This window comes from Psammomys obesus, unplaced genomic scaffold (genome assembly GCF_907164565.1).
Source record: "Psammomys obesus unplaced genomic scaffold, mPsaObe1.curated_primary_1811, whole genome shotgun sequence".
In the NCBI taxonomy this organism is placed as follows: domain Eukaryota; kingdom Metazoa; phylum Chordata; class Mammalia; order Rodentia; family Muridae; genus Psammomys; species Psammomys obesus.
Window position 1 is genome coordinate 8,987,101 of NW_026585609.1, and position 19,286 is coordinate 9,006,386.

General features: G+C 39.0%; 1 protein-coding gene across 1 annotated transcript; it reads left to right on the top strand.

Annotated features, from left to right (window-relative positions):
* The first annotated feature begins 1,396 nt into the window (after positions 1-1,396).
* Positions 1,397-13,166, top strand: LOC129680046 (C-type lectin domain family 2 member D-like). The gene is made up of 5 exons (XM_055611538.1): positions 1,397-1,445; positions 3,970-4,074; positions 9,116-9,285; positions 12,069-12,172; positions 13,049-13,166. The coding sequence occupies exons 1-5, from the start codon at positions 1,397-1,399 to the stop codon at positions 13,164-13,166; spliced, it is 546 nt and encodes a 181-aa protein (XP_055467513.1).
* The last annotated feature ends 6,120 nt before the right edge of the window (positions 13,167-19,286 follow it).

Sequence of the window (19,286 nt, forward strand, 5' to 3'; positions counted from 1 at the left end):
AAAACTTAGTGAACAAGGCAAGCACCAGCAAAAAGACCGACAATTGCAGAGGAAAGGAAGGTTTGACTGGGAGCCTCAGCAAGGGCTTCAGCGGGCAGCGGTGTTCTTCGGTGGGCCCTGCTCCTGGCAGTCTTACACCTTTGTCAATGTGACTTCTCAGTTTCTCTCAGTGGAAGCAAAAGGTGCTTCCTCCCACACACACCTCACCCACACACACGTGTGTGCATGTGTGTGTGTCACATATGTACAACTGCTTTGCCTCTTGAAAAAACTGCTTAGAATAAGCCTGATTGATTTTACTCACTCAACATAAAAATCAGAAGCTACTCTTTTTAAGCCCAGCTTAAAATTTCAGCTCACTGATTGTTTGTATATCACACTGTCATGTGCTAGTCTTTAGCTGTAACATATAATATTACACAATTGTTAATTATCTGAATTTGACATGGTAGGCCAGTGCCTTGGATGATCTTGAGAAATGGTAGCATCAGCTCCGCATTTGAGGACATTCACAGCAGAGCCGAATAATCACTGGAGTTTCTCTGAGTGGCTGCATGAGCAGAGCCTCATGGTATCATGCATGGCTACTGCTAAATATGACAAAAGAAGGACAGGAGGTAGGAGGGCTGGGAGAGAAGCTGACAGGTCATTCTGATCTGTGAGGTTTACTAAAGTAAAGGGGCCCCAAGGCCATGAATCGAGCCCTGTACTAACAACCACATTATTAGCTGTTTCCTTAAAGAAGGGTTTCAACTTCTCTAGTAGTTTAAGAAGACCAGCACATCTGTGAATTGATGACCATAGAACCAACTGCCTGAAAACACTGTGAGTCTAACGCTCTGCGTATCATGAGCTCACATGCTCACACCTGGTCTCTCGTGCATCAGATACAAAATATTGGTGTCTACGATCTCTCATAGTGTTGCTATCTTTGGTGTTAAGGAAAACTTGATTCTCTTAAACTGAATGCCGTTATTTCATGCCCAAACAGCTTAGGACAGAAAGTGTGGTTGATAATATTAAGTAAAAAAAAAAAATGTTGTTAAGCTGGAGTGATAATGTGGAGACCCAAGTTGTTGACTTTATTGATAGCTGAGCCTCCCTCCCCTCCACTGAGGTCAACTGAAGAATCTGTTCAGTGTCTCCAGCTGAGTCAGCTGTTCTTTGCAATGTACGGACATTAATGGGTTTGGAATGTGCTGAATTTTTAAGAAGCTATAAGGTCAATCACAGTTCTGAGGAGCTTTAGTCATCCCATTTATGTAATCATGATAATCTTGCTTTAGGCCTTTTTCATCTGAGCAATTGGAGCTAAATCCAAGAAGCAGTGGACCTGATCCTGAATCCACGGTGCTTATCGCAACGTTACATATTTTCTTTTAACTTGACAAGAGACATGAGTGAGGAGATAAAACTGACGAATTCAGGGGACTTTCAATCTTCAGGTGAGTCAGGCATATATGAAGGCTCAGAGGTCTTTATGAAGACTGAGTCCAATCATATGTATTCATTTTCCCTGGCACCCTTTGTTCAGCATAATTATTTAAGATACAGCCATGCTCTTTGAACTCTCATAGTTCATTGTCTTTTATCACTAAGTAGAATATATGTTTATTCATTAACTCATTCTGGATGGACATTTGGGCTATTTCTGGACTGGTTCTACTGTGAACAAATCAGTAAAAATTATTGTATATGTGTATATGTAACTCTATATATGTGCTTCCATTTCTGTTGGGAAAACAACTATGAATAGAATGGACAAGCTTTCATACAGGTGTGTGTGTGTGTGTGTGTGTGTGTGTGTGTGTGTGTGTGTGTAAGAAACTTCAATGTTGTTTTTATAAAAACTAGATGGGTATCCTGGCCCTTTCACATCTTTCCCAATGCACTTAGGCATCTAGCAGGGATAAAGACACACTCCAAGGGTGATTTGGTAGGTGATTTTATCATTGTGCAAACAGAAGAATGTAACTACACAAATGTAGGTCATGCAGAATCCACCTTTTATTTTATTTTGTTTCTTTGCTTTGAGTCAGGGTCCCCTGTAGCTCAGGCTGACCTCAAACTTGCTATGTAGGTGAAGGTGGCCCTGAGCTCCTAATCCTTCTCTGCCTCCACCTTCCCAAAACTGGAGTTATTTCCTGGCTAAGGTTAATCATTTAATGTAGCCTCTTCCTGAGCCCAAGAGATGTGAAAACTTTTATGAGCAGCTTGCCTGATAGAACAGCATTTTATGTTTTGGTACAGTTTGTTCTTAAAATTCGAGGGAATACACTCTAAAATGGCTGTTAAAAGAGTGTAGCAAATAGGTAAGGCGGGAACATGGTTTTCAGCACTGTCAGCGATGTACTGTACATACTGTATGTGCTATACTTTATACCACTGCTGTGCAGTGGACTTGCCTGCACTTGTCGCATATGTGAGCTGGCACTTGTTGTTGGGACTTGTTGCATATGTGAGTCATGAGTTGCACTGTATCGCTGTAACAACAAATGACAAAGCCACGGAAATTTTCTTTACTTTTTTATAAACGTATGGGGCCACCACTGTATACATTTCGTCCCTAACCTGAGGCATAAACAATGTATGGTAGGTAGCAGGGTGGATTTAATTTCAGTCACTCTTAATTAAAATCAAGTATTGTGATTTTTAAAAATTTGGTTTTAATTTGTACTTTTTAAAATTTTACCTTTTTTATTTATGATTATATGTGTATCTGTGGGGAAGGGGGAGTTGTGTGTTGGGTGAGTCCAGAAGAGGTCATCGGATGCCCTGGAGCTGAAATCTCAGGTAGTTATAAGCCACTTGATGTAGATTCTGGGAACTGACCTCAGCTCTTCTGCAGGAGAAGAAAGGTCTCTTAAGCACTGAGCCATCTTGCCAGCCCCTACTTTGTACTTTTTCGATGACTAGTAATAATGAATATTTTAAATTACATGCGATTGTTTATCCATGTATTTTCTTTAGGATGTATCTCTTTTGCACTTCTCCTTAAACTGTCTTTGACATGTGTTGTTTATTAAATACTAAGAGGTCATATATACTAAATACAAGTCCTTTGTAAAATGTGGAAAATTCAGCTACTGTCTTGAAGTCTCTGGATTGTCTCTTCTTCCCTAACACCATCTTTTGAAGACCCAAAGTTATTAATTTTTAGGAAATCCAATGTGTTATTTTCTGATATTTTATCCTGAAATATTTACTTATCCAAGGCCACAAAGAATTTTCTCCATATCCCATTCTATCCCAGAAGTTCTACTTTCTGATCCATTTTGTTTCTTTGTGTCAATGGGTTGAAATTTAGATTGAAATCCCATTGTTCCAGTACTACTTACAAAAATTATTATGTTTTGGAGATCTTTATCAAAATCTAATGACTATACAGGTGTGCATTCATTTATATGTCTTATATTTGTCTTTATACCAAAATCATGATAGTTCCAGCTTAAATGTCCTTGGACCTTGCAATGCTTGTCCTCTGAGAGAATTCTTTTTCAAAGTTGTTTCATATACGTTAGTTTCTTTCCATTTTCACAACTACTACATAAGTAGTCTGCCAATGTCTTCCAAAACAACAACAATCAAAACCTGCTGATAATTCTTTGCTGGGAATTATCACAAATCTCTAGATTAATTTTGGTGGAATTAATATCTTAACAATACAATGTCTCTTAATGTATGAAAACAGCCTCCATTTTGTTTGTGTCTGTTTCTCTCAACAATGTTGTGTCATTCCCAGTGGCCAGAGATTGCATGCCTTTTGCCAGATTTGTCCATGTGTAATGAATACTTCATGCTATATTTTATAGTATCTCGTACTTTAGTTTACACTAATAACTGCTAGTATGTAGATACTATTGGTTTGTATATATAGGCTCGCACGTCATAGGCTATCACACTTCGCAGGAGTAAAGACCTGCTTAAAATTTCTTATACGAAATAGTACCTTGTCCACCCATCCAACAGAGTCTCAAGAATTCCAAACCAGGAGCAAAAGGAGACTTTACATCCCTGAAGTCACAAGCTTCGTCTTCCTTTTGGTGATCTTAGCGCTGGCAGCAACATTAGCAGGTGGGTCGCCTGTCCTTGGGAAGTCTTTCATTCTCTGTGTCTGCCATGCCTAAGTCGGATACTAGTACTTCAGACCACACTTGATCCTCATCTTCCCATAGATTCTTCTTGTCTTCATCCTGATAAGCCCATCACAAAGCGAAGATAGCATATGTACAAAGCTCATTTGATATACTCGTTACCCAGCATGGTAACTTAGTAACACATTATAGCGTAGAGTTACTCACCCCCATGAATACGTAAGGGACTAGGGGCTGTGGTCACTGCTGCCACCAAGCACAGCAAGAGAGTCCTGTAGATGCATGTTGTTGGTCTAAGAAAAGATCAGGGCTCGAACCCTGCAGAGCGTTTCCTGTTGAATCAGCGTTGCTTCCATGTCATTGTGAAGCTGAAGGAGCCTAAGCTGGACCACCATAACTTGGGAGCCAGCTGTGCAGGGAAGAAGCATGGATTCCTCTTCTCTGAGATGATAATAGTGGCTGTGCCGAATGCCACGTGTCAAATGTGTGAGGTTTCCTTCGGTATCTGTTACATGTCTTACCAGGTGAGAAGCTGGGGGGCAAGACGTACATTGTCTTCTTCTACATTGTCTTCTTCATCTGGAAATATTTGTGTAGAAAAATAATGGCCTGGAGACCTGGCTCGGCGGGTGAGGGCGCTGGTGCAAGCCTGGCAGCCTGAGTTTGATCCCCAGAACCCATGTAATGGTGGAAGGAGAGAACCAGCTCCACAGAGTTGTCTCATCTGCACACATGTACTCTGGCATGTGTCATGACATACTTTATGTGTACATATATGTGTGTGTGTGTATATATATATATATGCAAATGCATTCACACACACACACACATAAAAGCAAACAAAAAGAAAGGAAAGAGAATAAAACTGGGCTAGGTGGTGATGCCGGTCTATAACGGTGCGTAGCTTGTAGCTCTATCATCCTAACCCCCGTGGTAAGACATGTTCAAGGCCTTCCTCAGCCACCCAGTGAGTTTGAAGTCAGCCTGGATGATTTGAGACCATATCTAAAAATCAACCAATCAAACAACAAACAAACAAAACCCAGAACTAACCATGTGTCATGACACAATTCATTCACGTATAATGCTTCCACAGTTCTTAAAACTGTTAGCAATCCGTGGCCTGCACTGCTGATGAACTAACCCATCCTGACTCATATATACTCTGATGTGAAGATTAGCATTTTTCCTCCCAGCTGCTTTTAGCAGGTGGCTATGTCTATCTAAATGAATTCTGAAGCTGGTCATGCTGGCATGCGCCACTGGGGAGGCAGAGGCAGGCATATCTCTGTGAGTTCCTGGACAGCCTGGATCCTGGTCTACAGAGCGAGTTGCATGAAAGCCAGGGCTACATAGAGAGACTCCACCACCACCACCCCCCACCCACCACCACCACCACCAAAAAAAAAAAAAAAAAGGATTCTGAGTTCAAGGTGATTTCTTCTTTCTGGGCAGCTCGTAAGAGTGGGACCACATGTCCAGGTTCCGATCACAAGTCACAAAGTATCAGTATGAATGAATACACTGTAGAGAAATGTCAGGAAGATGTGGCCACTCTAATGGCCACATTTCTATGCAATATTATGGTTGGATTTCTTTCTTGGTAGTAGTGAGAATGGAACTTTGAGGACTCATGCATCTGAACCAAGTGCTACATCCCTAATACTAAAATATTATTATGCTAAAAGCAATCTCTCCTCTCCCTGGTAGCAAATGTGAACTTATTCTAATGGTTTTTAACAACTTAAAATAATTGTAATGAAGTACTGAAAAATTATATACAGTTATATAGATATAAGCATACATACACAAATATGCATGTGGGTTTCACAAGAATATATGTAGTAATAAAAACATGATAATTGATAAAAATAAGTATTTTATACATATTCAAGTACATACCTACACCTTAGTTTATATAGCTATGGAGAAATTAATGAAGCTTATTCTATAAATTAGGTATCATGATTTGCTAAGCTATACATGAAGATATATTCATGACTATATATACTCATGTAAAATACTATATGTAAATATGCTTTTATACTGTATGTGTGTATATTTACATGAAAAGGGAGAGTGAGAAATGGGGAAGGAACATTGCTATTTGAACTGAGCACAAGACTAGATGTTGAAAAAGAAGGAAGAAATTATAGTTTTTAATCTTCATGGTACTTATACAATAGAAACTTCTGTGAGTCAGATAATAAGCAATGACATCTGTGACTAGGTCATGGGGTGATGATGTCTGTTCGAGGAAGTAAATGAGCCAAGGAGACATCAGTATTACCAGAAAAATCGTTAATTACAGACATTCACTTCCCTGTGGGACGGTATAAAAGTTAATCATTTTACACACAGCTAGAAAAGACACATAGTTCCAAACACAGTAATGAACATGTTTTCCAATTTTGTATACACATACATATATGTATATCATACCATGCTTTACAATATATTTTCATATACAATATTTCACTCGTAGTTTTGAGTTACCCAGTGAAGTGGGAACAGTGTTGTCCGCTTTTCTTATAAGAAACAGATAATGAATGGCATTACAGTCTATAGCAGTGTCTTCTGACTCATTTTTCTTTATGTCACCAACAATGTTGCAGTCTTCTAAATGGGTTTTCTCTGCCGTGTGTCATCCCATTCTGGGAAAGAGCGTTGCCCAGGCTGCCTGTCATTCATCCTCAGAATGTGCTGCTGATTCCCCCTCGGTGGCCTTCCCAGGGACCTCCTGCTGGTTCCCTGGTTGGAGCTATGTCCAAAGACTCTCCTATAACCAGATCACACAAATATGGATAATTTGTGTTATCCAACAGCAGGACCAGGTTTTTGTTTGTTTGGCTGGTTTTGTTTGTTTGTTTGGTTTTTTGCTCGGTTAAGTTGTTGAGCAGGTGTCAACTCAGACTCCCCACCAATAGATCACCTTATTTGACTAGGTAATTTTTACTGTCACTTACCGCACTAGAAGTTCTTGGTATTCTAAAACAGTTCAGCAAAAGTAAGGCATACTTGGGCACACTTCAGCAGACAAAAAATAAACATAGCAAAATCATAGCCGAGGCTGGATGACTGATTTTGTGCTTTAGAATAAATGCTTTATTTTATAGTTTTATAAATAGTTAACAAATAGCTTTTCCATTCAATAGATATTAATACTTAGGTTAAAATGTATAATATGTCAAACACTTTTCTGGAACCAAAGTGAAATTTATTCCTGCACTTAAGTATATTTGAGAAGGGTGGGTGCATGACAGTTATCTATCTCAAGGCAAATTAATTCTCCATAGACAGGCTACGTTATAACAAGTACAAAATCTAATCTGAGAATTATTAGATGACCCCATGATTATACAACACATCATTGACTATATTTACATGAACTTAGAGGGTTTAGGTCAGTAATCACTGTAGCATCTTGATGTAGTCAAGAATACAGTAAACACAAGATATAGTCTTAGGAGACTCCAATGAGATGTGCAGTCTGCTGTTGATAGAAAGATGTATGTATGTATGTATGTATGTATGTATGTATGTAATAGAAAGATGTAATGTATGTGTACATACATTACTTACATACATTGCCACATGCTGCCAACAGCCATGAAATAATCATCAATACTAATGCAGAAAACAAGGAGGCAAAAAGTATCATTATAACTATGATACATTAAACTCAACACTTTATTAAAAGCAAAGAACATAAGAAAGAATATTGCTCAGTTCTACTGGGTTTCGGGAGAGGAGGCTCCTAGGTAAGGTCAGGCTTTAACAAAATAGGTCACCACCAAACACTAACATAGTTTACAGCTCGATGGAGATGAAGATTGAGATTTGTCCATGGGAAGGACCTAGAATTGTGGACGATTTATCATCATAAGCAAAGGCCCAGACATGATACAGAGCATTATCTTATGGCACGTGTAAACACTACAAGATCTTCAGTATGAAGGAAATTATATGACAGAAATGAAGCACATGTAGTTTTGAGTCAGTTCTTTAGCTGAAGGTTAGAAATAGCATGCATATAAGCAAGGCTTAGCTTTAGCCTATCCTCTGGCTTCAGCTCTCTCTTGATCTCTACTTGTCAGCCTTAATGACCTTCTTTATTTCTCTAGAAAAAGGGAGAATCATTCTAGGTCATTTGTTTAATTATTGTCTCTGTTCAACACATTTTTCCACTCTTCAAGTTCACAAACATTAAAAGTACACGCTAGGATGGAAACCCCAAATAGCCTGTCTTCGAGCCTGATATCCCGGGTCATTGGGAGTCCGCTGGGTGATGTGCTAACTCCGCTGCCATAAATGACTACAGCAGTCTTAGCATCACCTGCTTCTCTCTCAGAAGCTCAAGCCGGACCACTATGTGTCTAGCACATAAAAAGGAGTAAGGAATAAAAGGAAAGAATGTACGCTCAAAACCTCACCTCTGAAATAGAACATCTCCCCTCAACATGCATTGGGGGGGGTAATAATTCTCTTAGAAAGATTCCTTCTGCATCTTTTGTTGAATTTGTAGTGTTTTCCCCCCAGTGGTTTGGCACAACAATGAAGGAAACCATGTCTCCAACAGACAAGTACAATAGTGCACACTCACAGGTTTGCTGTCATTGAATGGATGAATGAATTTCCATAGTATGACTTTAGGTAGCAGATCTTTGAGAAGATGCCAGGGTCGGAGATAGCAATTCAACAGTTATCACTACGGTAGTGAAAGATAATGTCATGCAAACAAGTTCAGCCATGTAGGAAGTGAACAATACACCACCTGCTTGACTGGCTTCTACCAAGGATTTTCTTCAAACTAATAAGAAATACAATTTGATGAAAAAAAATCAGTAACTAATGCCATCCTTGAACCTTCCAGATTAAAGATCTGAAACTAGTCTCCAAAATCGTATTCATGTGGAGAGGAAAAAAAAAATGTTTAAAATTACATTGTGCTATGCCTTGGTAAAAGAATTTCAGGGCCTTAAAATCCTTCAATACTTAACATTCTGTTAAATCATTTTAAGTTGAAAAACAGAAAATTCCCACTTATCCTCCACCATGCCTGGATGACTGGATTGGTTACCAACGAAAGTGCTTCTACTTTTCTGAAAATACAACGACATGGGGTGCAAGCCAGAACTTCTGTGCCTCTCACACAGCGACTCTTGCAGTATTCAATACCACAAAAGAACTGGTAAGACAAAAACAGTCATATCCAGAGGTTACAGGTGGTCTATAAAAGATGCAATTACAGTAGAAAGTGTAGAAAAGAGGCCCATTACCCAGAGCAGGGGAGGCCACTTTTTATATGAGCTCAATTGACTAGAGAAACGGTGCCTCTTGGGGTGAGAGCACAGGTGGGTCATGATACAACCCTCATGATACAAATTATGCATAGATATTGAAATGGCCTCCATTGTGGACCTCAGCTGGGAGTGGGGATAAGGTATCAGAAGCGTTTTACCATATCCTATGTAGAGCAGCTTATATACGATCACACATCAGAAAGAACGAGCTACTCTTCAGAGAAGTCCAGCCACACGATCACCTAGCTTTGAAACAGAATAACAACATTCAAGAAAACTTCAAAACCTCTTTCGACAGTTCAGGACTCAGAAACCATGACAAAACTCCAATAACTGACTATTATTTACCTCCTTACGCACAAATGAGAAGTGCCTCTCATGAGTTTATGTGAAAAATAATAATAATCAGAGAGAAGTGTTTGACAGAAATACTGAAAATAATGACCCCGTTTAAACAAGACCTGGGAAGGTGGCACAGGAAACGGTAATAAACCTAAAATCACACAATTCAAACCCATACACAGAAATAATAAAAAATGTAAGATGTCAGAGTTAATAAGACACACACACACACACACACAGACTCAAGGAGAAATAACCAAATAATAAATGAAGAATGGAAACAGCAAAGCTGGCAAGAGGGTAAGAACTCGGTGTGTTTGCTCTACACACATGAGGACCTGAGTTCAGGTCCCAGAACCCATGTGTCTTAGTTATTTTTCTATTGATGCGATAAAGCATCGTGACCAAGGAAACCTTTAGAAGAGACAGTTTATTTAGGCTTATGGATCCTGAGGGGAAAGATTGTGTCATGACAGCTGGCTCACAACTGGAAGCACAAGTAGGAACCAGGGAGAGCAAACTGGAAATGCCATGAGCCTGTAACTGTCAACGGCTGCCTCCAGCTAAAACCAGACTGCCTCTGATAAAACCATCTCCCCTAAGTTTCCTCAGATAGTGTCATCAACGTGGGAACAAGTATTCAAATGCTTGACACTATGGGCGACAGCTCATGTAAACCACACCACGAAAAGCCAGGCATGGTAGTTCCCACGTGTAATCCCAGCTCTCTATGGCAAGATAAGAGTCAGAGACGGGAGAATCCACAGGGCTGTGGGCCAGCTAGCCTGGCATATGCAAGAGCAAACAAGAGATCCTGTCTCCAACAGTAAGGACTGATGCCTAATGTCATCTGACCTCCACACAAAAGCCATGGCGTGCTTACAGATGCATGCGTACATAGAGACACACTCATACGTGCACACATACATACATACATACATACATACATACACAAAAATTAAAATAAGAAAAATTAGGAGTGGGTGTTTGTTTTTCGAGACAGGGTGTCTCTGTGCAGCTCTAGCTGTTCTGGAACTTGCTCTGTAGGCCAGGCTGGCCTCTAACTCAGAGATCTGGCTGCTGGGATTAAAGACATGCACCACCACTGCCCAGCAATTGTTTTTTTTTTGTAATAAACAGAATTGATAGCAGAAAAGTTGAAAAGATTAAACTTTTCTAATAAAAACAATTACTAACTATGGAGATTTAAAGGCATGAAAATACAAATAATTTCCCCACAAATATTTTACATTTTGTCAATATTGATAATTGTGTAAAGCATTAACTAAGTAGTGGCTTGTGACAATCTAGAATGTAAAACAAGTATAGATAGACTAATTTCATAAACAGTACAATATGCAGATTATCCTGTCCAAACCAACCAAGGACAAAAAAACAATTAACCCAACAATTAAAACAAAATAAAAGAAAAGGAGAAAAAGACAAAAGGATAGTTAGAAAAATCGTCATTAATAAATCTGAACCTAACCCTAGCAACAGTTGCAATCAACTGAGTCTGTTTAACTCATTTAAATGTATTTATTTAAACTTTTGGTTTTACCTAAAACCAAAGAGAAAATTTACCAAGCTGGTTTTTTTAAAAAGCAACAAAGCGGGGGCTGGAGAGACGGGTGAGCATTTCAGAGCCTGTACTGTTCTTACAAGTGACCCCGCTATGGCTCCCAGCACCACCTCAGGCAGCTCAAGTGCCTGAAACTCCAGTCCTAGAGGGTCTGACGTCCTTCGATCTCTGCATATAGTGCACAAAAACTGACATGCCCACGCATAATGGTAAACAAATGATCTTGTTTTCAAAAGCAGCAAAGTGTAGCGGCTGCTTACAGGGTCATGTCTGAGCATGTGCACACACTTCTGCCAGTGTTAAATCAGGTAATGGTGAGAGATAGAAGAGCAATTATCAGCAATTAGCAAGCCAAACTAGAGCAATCATGTTAGAAAGCAAAGCACATCAGAAGAAACTATAAGGCTATCTAAAATATGAAACTTGAATGAACTAGTAACTATTCAAGTATTGCAGAACCAAAGTTCTGCCATAATCAAGGGGACCAACACTATCAAACACACCAAGCCCACACAGACCAGATCATGTCCTCCTTATAAAAATGTCTTCCAGAAGGTCAAATCCACTGTTTCCTGAAAAGGTTGTTGCAGAGAAAACCTCTGAGCCAGGTGAAAGCAATGTGATCCCTAAGATCTTTACCAAACAAAGCAGCCTGTAGCTCTGTAAAGAGGACACTGAGCTGATTGTACAATCTGAGATATATAACGGAGCATTTGATGTGTATCCTACAAACACTCCTTACCGAAGGACTTCCTGAAGCGCTACACAGACCATTCTCATTACTGGATTGGACTGAGTCGAGAACAAGGGGCAGAGTGGCAGTGGGCAGACGGATCCGTGTACAGCAGTAGGTAAGTTTCCGTTGAGTTCACACCGAACCCTGGACACAGCCTTCCCCACTGCGGAGAATACCTTTCTCTTGGAAGCTTTCTTTGTGGGGAAGTCTAAACAGACACCGGGGTGGGAGGGGATGGTCATCATTGACACAGCAATTTAGTGCTTTTGATATTCCAGACACAATGATTTCTAGTCACTGTATATTTTGATTTGGATAGACATACCAAGAGTTCAAATCCATTTTCTAGGTAAAACCGCTGACCTCCCCCACCCCATATCCTGAAAACCTAATATTATGTAGCACAAAATATTTAACAACAAATCCCCCCTTCCCACAATATATAAGCTATAGGATGTTCTTATAGTTGAATGAAAACGAGGACAGGACCTCTCTCAGGAAGAGCTGAGGACAAAGGTTTTATTTATCGTAGATACGAAGGAGAGAACAGTCAGAGGCATCTGGAAGAGTCCAGACTGAACACGAGCAAGAGAGGAAGAGAAGAGAGCAAGAAAAAAGAGAGGGGAAGGAGACCAATGTTTAGACTGCCAAGAGCCGACAGGGCACATAGCCAAAATGGCTGTCTGCATTATATAGGAAGCAGAAGCTGAGGAAAGGAAGTGAAGCCCAGCCCCTGGGCTGGAGAGGCTTGGCGTAGGGGTGGGGTGGGAAGTGGCGAGAGAAGCCACAGGCACCAAGTGAGCCTTGTCCAGTGTTTCTTTGGGACCTGACAATGGAGCTGTTTTCATTTATAAGAAGTGACATTTTAGGTCAGAAAAAAGAAAATGAACTCAGTGTGATTAGTAGCTGATAACTATTGTGTTAATAGGCAACACATGTTTTCTCCAACACTTCCAATTCTGTGGCCTTTTCCCTCTCTATTTTGTTGCAGGCTTAAGATCAGTGGTAGAGGACAATACGCCTATCTACACAAAAGTGGCATCAGCAGCGCCAGCAGCCATTTGCTCAAAAAGTGGATTTGCAGCAGACCAGATGCCCCGAGAAATTAAGACCTCACAGATCTAAGACATTCTACATCCAATGTAGCTTTAATTCTCTCTGGAAATTTACATTACTGTAAGCGTGGATGAGATTCATGCTTAGAACTATTCATTCCTGTCTCATTTCAGATTTTCAAATCTGAATTTTATAAAAATCTGTCCAATTCTTGACATGTGAGATAACTCTATTTAAAACATTTTTATGGTTAAGTATGGTTAAAACATGTTTAACCAATATTTAGAATTCAATTGGCCTGGGGACAGTTCAGTGGCAGAACATATAATCACTTAGTCTGTACAAGGCCCTGAGTCCTGCCTCAGGATTAGACATATATGCATTCCAAATTTCATTATCAAATGAATTTTTTCATATTTAACCTGTTAAATATGAATAAAATTTTCATCACATTTTAATATATTCAATTACTACATTAGTTTTTTGAATTAAGATTAATCTCATTTATGTTTGCTTCCTAAGAGCTCTATCTTGCCTGGATTTGGAGGATTTTCTTCTTTTTATGGTCAATACTAGCAGTTAGCCATCTTTTACTTTTGCAATATTTGCATTATTTTATGAGCCCAACGCAAGTATGTAGTGTCACTGATACACAAGAGCTTCCCAGAAAACAGAATCCTTGCACTGGGGTCACCTGTGAGGGACTGCCAGACAGTGAGTGAACTGTCGGAATTAGCACCTCTCTCTCCCCGTGAATGCCTGGGTCTGTCTCCTGATGGGCAGTGTGAGTAGTAAGGCTCTGGGGAAGACCTTCGAGGGTGTGTTCTGAACTTTGCTGTTCAGCCGTCTCCAAAATAGGAGACTCAGTGTCAAATGTCAGCCTCTTCAGAGGACAGCGGTTTCATGTTCATGCAAGGTCAACGCCGTTTCTCTGTAGCACACAAGCCTTTCTTTAACGTTACTTTGACACTCTTGGCATGCATCCTATGGGTGCTAAGTGTATGCTCTTTGGAATGTAAGTTGCAGAGATGGGATGTACAGAGCAGAATGAGGCAAGAACTTGGTATCGGATTATTCTGTCTCAGACCATCCCACCCTCTGTCTTCCTCTTCATCCTCGATTTTACTTTTTTCTCTCTGTGCTTCAAATATCCCCACTGCCACAAATGTTCTTTTGATTATTTTAGTCTCAAAATGAATAGAGAAACTTGCTGTCCACAGTAACGTGGGCAGCAAGTTAGTAAGAGACAAAAAAAAAAAGTCCTTTCTAGCCAAAACCCACCATGGCACATGGAATAAAACATAAAACTTGGGATTTTGTTCCTTGGATCTTTATACAATCCAATTATATTGCATATTGCATTATTACTCCTATATCATAAATAAGTTAATAGGTCTCAAATGCTAGTGGTGGCATCTTAGAAATAAGTTTATAATCACTTCAGAACATCAGAGACTACATTGGTGAAGCCTTAGTATTTGATTAACAAATGATGCACGGAAACAAATGTAAGAAAAGATTGGTGGCAGAGCAGAATGAAGTGGTCAGTGAAATTATCGCAGGAAAAACATTTTCAGATGAATAAGTAAAGAAAGATTTTTAGGCAGATATGGCACCCCAGGTCAATAATTCAGCACAAGGTAGGTGAGGAGGACTTGCAGGATCACAGTCAGCCTGTGCTATGTAAACATAACATAGACACGGAAGATAGAAACAAGAAAGGAAGAAAAAAAGAATAAATTTCTACAAAGAAAATGCTCAACAGAATTGTGCCAGAGTGAAAGGCTGTGAAATGTCACACAATTTCAAAGTTATGGTAGTTTAGAAACCAGCATAAAAAACGATGAGAGTGCAGGATGGGAGCAGACACTGTAGACAAACTGACCAGACTCAAAAATTGTAATCCAGGCTGGGCGGGTCAGCATTGATGGTCTACGATAATAGGAAGTTATTAAAAGAAAACAAAACTAGCATGTGTTTGTGGCACTTAAATACTCAACTTTACTGGCTGCTTTTGAGGGTTTCTGGATTTTCTCTGAATTTCAGTAGACCAGGAATTTCGCATAGGCTTTTGTTGTTATTATATAAAGAAAAACATGGTAAGGTCAGGACCAGTCATGGCACCAAGAAGATCAGAGAGGAGTTAATGGTTTCAGGGGATCTTAGACACAAACACAGTCAACATACGATGAGAAAGAGACTAGGGAAAATTGACAGTAAGATCAAATCTCAAGTTTGTGTCTAAGTTTACCTAGTGAGTGCCAGTATTGTCGGCGAACACAAAAAGGAGGGGTATTGAGACAAGCTGAGCTTCAGAGGGATGTGGAGATTCCAGGTTGGGATTTCAGCCAGAAACAAGAGGTTCAACCATGGAACTAAGGAAGCAGTCTGAGATGGACACACGAAACAGACATAAGGGGTGTTGCAGGGATGTGAGGAGCAAGCCAATGGGAGAAGAGAGAGTTGGAGGGGCGGGGGGAATGAGCAGGCAGCCATCACAATCATGAGGAACAAACAGAAAACCAAAGCAACACAACAACAAAACCCTTTCTTCTTCTTAGCATGAACTTACTCCTTTGATGTTTTTTAGTCTTTGTTCAGCTCTAGCACTTTAGCGGGGGTGGGGGAGGGGTACTTATTTAGGTCTTGTCTTTTCTGAGCTAAATTGGTGCCTAGGTTCACATGAGTAAACAGTACCATGACTTCGGATAGAAGGCTCATGTTCCAATGCATCTGCCATCTTGAAAACTAACAGCACTACAGGGTGTAGGGGACTGCTTTAACGCTCTGCTGGATCTGTGATAACCATCCTCGTGTTGAGTAAGGTCTGAACACAGTAAGAAAACGTGTAAATGGCTCTCTTTCCTCCTTCGGGTTATAGACTGTAATTCATGGATCCTTTTGTTAGTGGTTTTGATGATGAAGAGTTAATGTCAAGAATCCCTGTGTACAACTCATGCTTACACTCACTGACAGCCTTTAAAATGTTGATTCCTGCTCGTTAACTAATACTAAAATAAAAATCTAAGGAACAAATTGAGACTTCTGCTCATTTCTTTAAATAGAATCACACATAGCTATTGAAGGAAATAGTCGGAAATTTTAGCTGTAAATGTTTATTTACATTTCCAGAATTTGGGAAGGGACATCTAAGAGTCATAGAAGCTGATGCTCTCGGGATGATGTTATCAGGGTTGCAGAATAGATTCTTTTCCTTTGCTGAGTTAAGGAATGAAAAGGCAGAAAAAGCCAGGTCCTGGCAACCAGCCAAGTTTTACTGAAAGGAAAAGTGCATACACACACACACAAACACACATGACACACACAAGCATACCCAACATAGGCACACATACTCAAACATGCACATACAATCTCACTATAACAGAGAATGGATTTTGAACTAATGTATCACAAATCTACTTTGCAGAAAAGATACTGTCTTCAAGTGCTGTTGGAAAAACTGAATTAAATATTCAGCAAAAATGAAACTAGATATTCATCTCACCAGAAATAAATAAAAAGAACCAGTGGATTAAAATCTGAAAACACTGGAAGAAAACAAAATTCCCTATCACATTGACCTAAATAATATTTTTTAGCTTTGATTACAAAGTAGAGTTACTGTTTTAGCTTTTGTTGCTATTTTGGTGTTGCATTATTATTATTATTATTATTATTATTATTTTGCTTCTTGTTTGTGTTTTTGCTTGTTCGCTATCAATCACCTTAAACATCACACTCCTGTTTCTTCAACTGTGGATCTACAGTTAGATTGGCACCTGTCTCTGGCACACAGATTTAATAAACGGTACACAGTTTTTCACATTCAGTGTAGAAATTAAGTGCATCTTTGAGGGATTTTGTTGATTGAATTTTGTGTCTGTGTGTGTATATGTGCTTGAGTGTACATGTGCCCCATGTGTGTTCAGGAGCCCACAGAGGCCAATAGAAGCTGTGAGAGCCGTGGAACTGGAGTCATGGACTGCTGTGAGCTGCCACACAGGTGCTGTGAACCAGACTCAGGTCTTCTGTAAGAACAGCAAATACGCTTAAGTGCTGGCCATCTTCTCCAGCCCATAATGTTTGATATCTTTAAAGTGAATTAAAAACCTGTTACATTTTTCATGAACTGCAATTACTGCTCTTCATATACATAGATTTTTTTTTTTTTTTAAAGGTGGACTATTGCTGTGCAGCCCACATTGGCCTCTAATTCTCGACCTTCCTTCCTCGGCTTCACAAGTGCTGGGATTACAGTCTGTGCTGCTCATCCTGGCTATCTGTGCACATGAGACTTGGAAATAGATGTTGCTTGTTTTCAGCTTAGGTTTGATATGTCAGGTTCACTCAGCCTACTTGAGGGCCTCTGAGGAGGTGTTCCACCGTTGAACCTAACTCACATTTGCGTAGCAGCTCTGCTACCACTCTTAACTTAAGTCCTAGTTTAAGAGCAAAATAGGCAAATAAATTAGTTGTTGTTTTTTTTTTCATTTATTAGTTCATGTATACTAAACACTAACCTTAACTTAAAAATAGAAATATATATTTTAAAAGGTGTGTTAGGTTCCAAACCTGGGATAAATAGCTGAAGTGCCTATTTAGCATACTAAAGTGGACCAGGACACCAGGTTCTCCCTGCATCCCTGTTAAGTTTGAGCCTTGAAATATGAGGTGAAGGTTTAGTTAAATTACCTTTAGCATCAAAATAAAATATCACAGGTTTTTGTATGACTGACTTTACCCGAATAGCTAAAGCTTAACAATGTGGGCAAAGACAAAGAAGCTAAACAAATATTACTGTGAACCTGAGTCGACTTTAGGAATTTATGAACCTTGATGATCATATATACCTTATTTATCAAATTTATTTTGTTACCTATTCAATATGTTTAGAAGCCTGGTGTTGAAGAGTTAGTAAAGGCACAAGCAGTTAGGTATGAATTTCTAAGTTTTGTTAATCTGAGTAGATTATTGGTTTTGTTTTTGTTTTTGAGACAGGGTTTCTTTGTGTAATCTTGAACTTGTTTTGTAGACCAGGCTGGCCTCCTACTTACAGATATCTGCCTGCCTCTTCCTCCCTGAATGCTGGGAGTACAGACATTCTCCACCACACCTAGCTCTGAGTAGATCTTTATAACTTTAAATTTTTATCATACTAAAAAAACCATACCAATCCAAAATATTATAGATACCTGTTGTTTCCTTAGTCTAAAGGAAGATATAAAAGCTAAGAACTCAGTAAGACTAAGAAGTTTTATGATTATTACTTTATACCATGTGGTCATCTTAACATGGTATAAAGTACATATAAAAAGTACATGGCATGTACTTTTTAACCTTAGAAAAAAATATCTGTCATGTGAATGTTTTTATCTTGATGAGGTTATCAGCCAAGATGGAGAAAAGCCACATGGTTGCTATTGAAAAACATCTGTTTTCCTAAATAAGAGTAGAATCTAGTTGTATACAGTATATTCTAAATTAGAGTAGAATCATATATATATATATATATATATATATATATATATATATATACCAATATATAGATTTTTAATTATAAGCCTCTTGTTATAAGTTCAAAGCTAAATTTTGATACAGGTTTTATAGATTCTAAATCATACCCAATGAATTTACAAATCCTGAGATAGAGTTTATAGCATAGATGTAAGAGATTTTTTTTTTTTTTTGAGAGCAGAGCTCAGAGAAATAAATCATAGAGATAAAAGATTTAAGAGTGGAAAGATGTAGAACTTTGAGATAAAAGACTTTGGGATCTTTTGTTTGTGACATAAGTTGTTACAGTCTGTGAGAATTTGGAAATCAACTGTGCCAAATTTTGGCTATTGCTGTAGTAATAAAGTTTGAGTCAACAGCAGCAGTTAGAAAGCAGATAGTGGGAAACAGTAGATGAAGATTCAGACTCTAGAATTTGAAATCAAATTTTGTGTGTGGCAGAAGCCAACAGAAACAAGTGATCCAATCAACAGCTTTGTTTAGAATGGCTGAATTCCTTGGGGAAGGAACTCATTTATGCCATTCCCAGTTTCAGCACTGTATAAATATAAAGAAAGAAAGAAAGAAAGAAAGAAAGAAAGAAAGAAAGAAAGAAAGAAAGAAAGAAAGAAGAAAGAAATTACAAAGGAAGAGAAAATGACTGGCATGAGGTTTTGGCA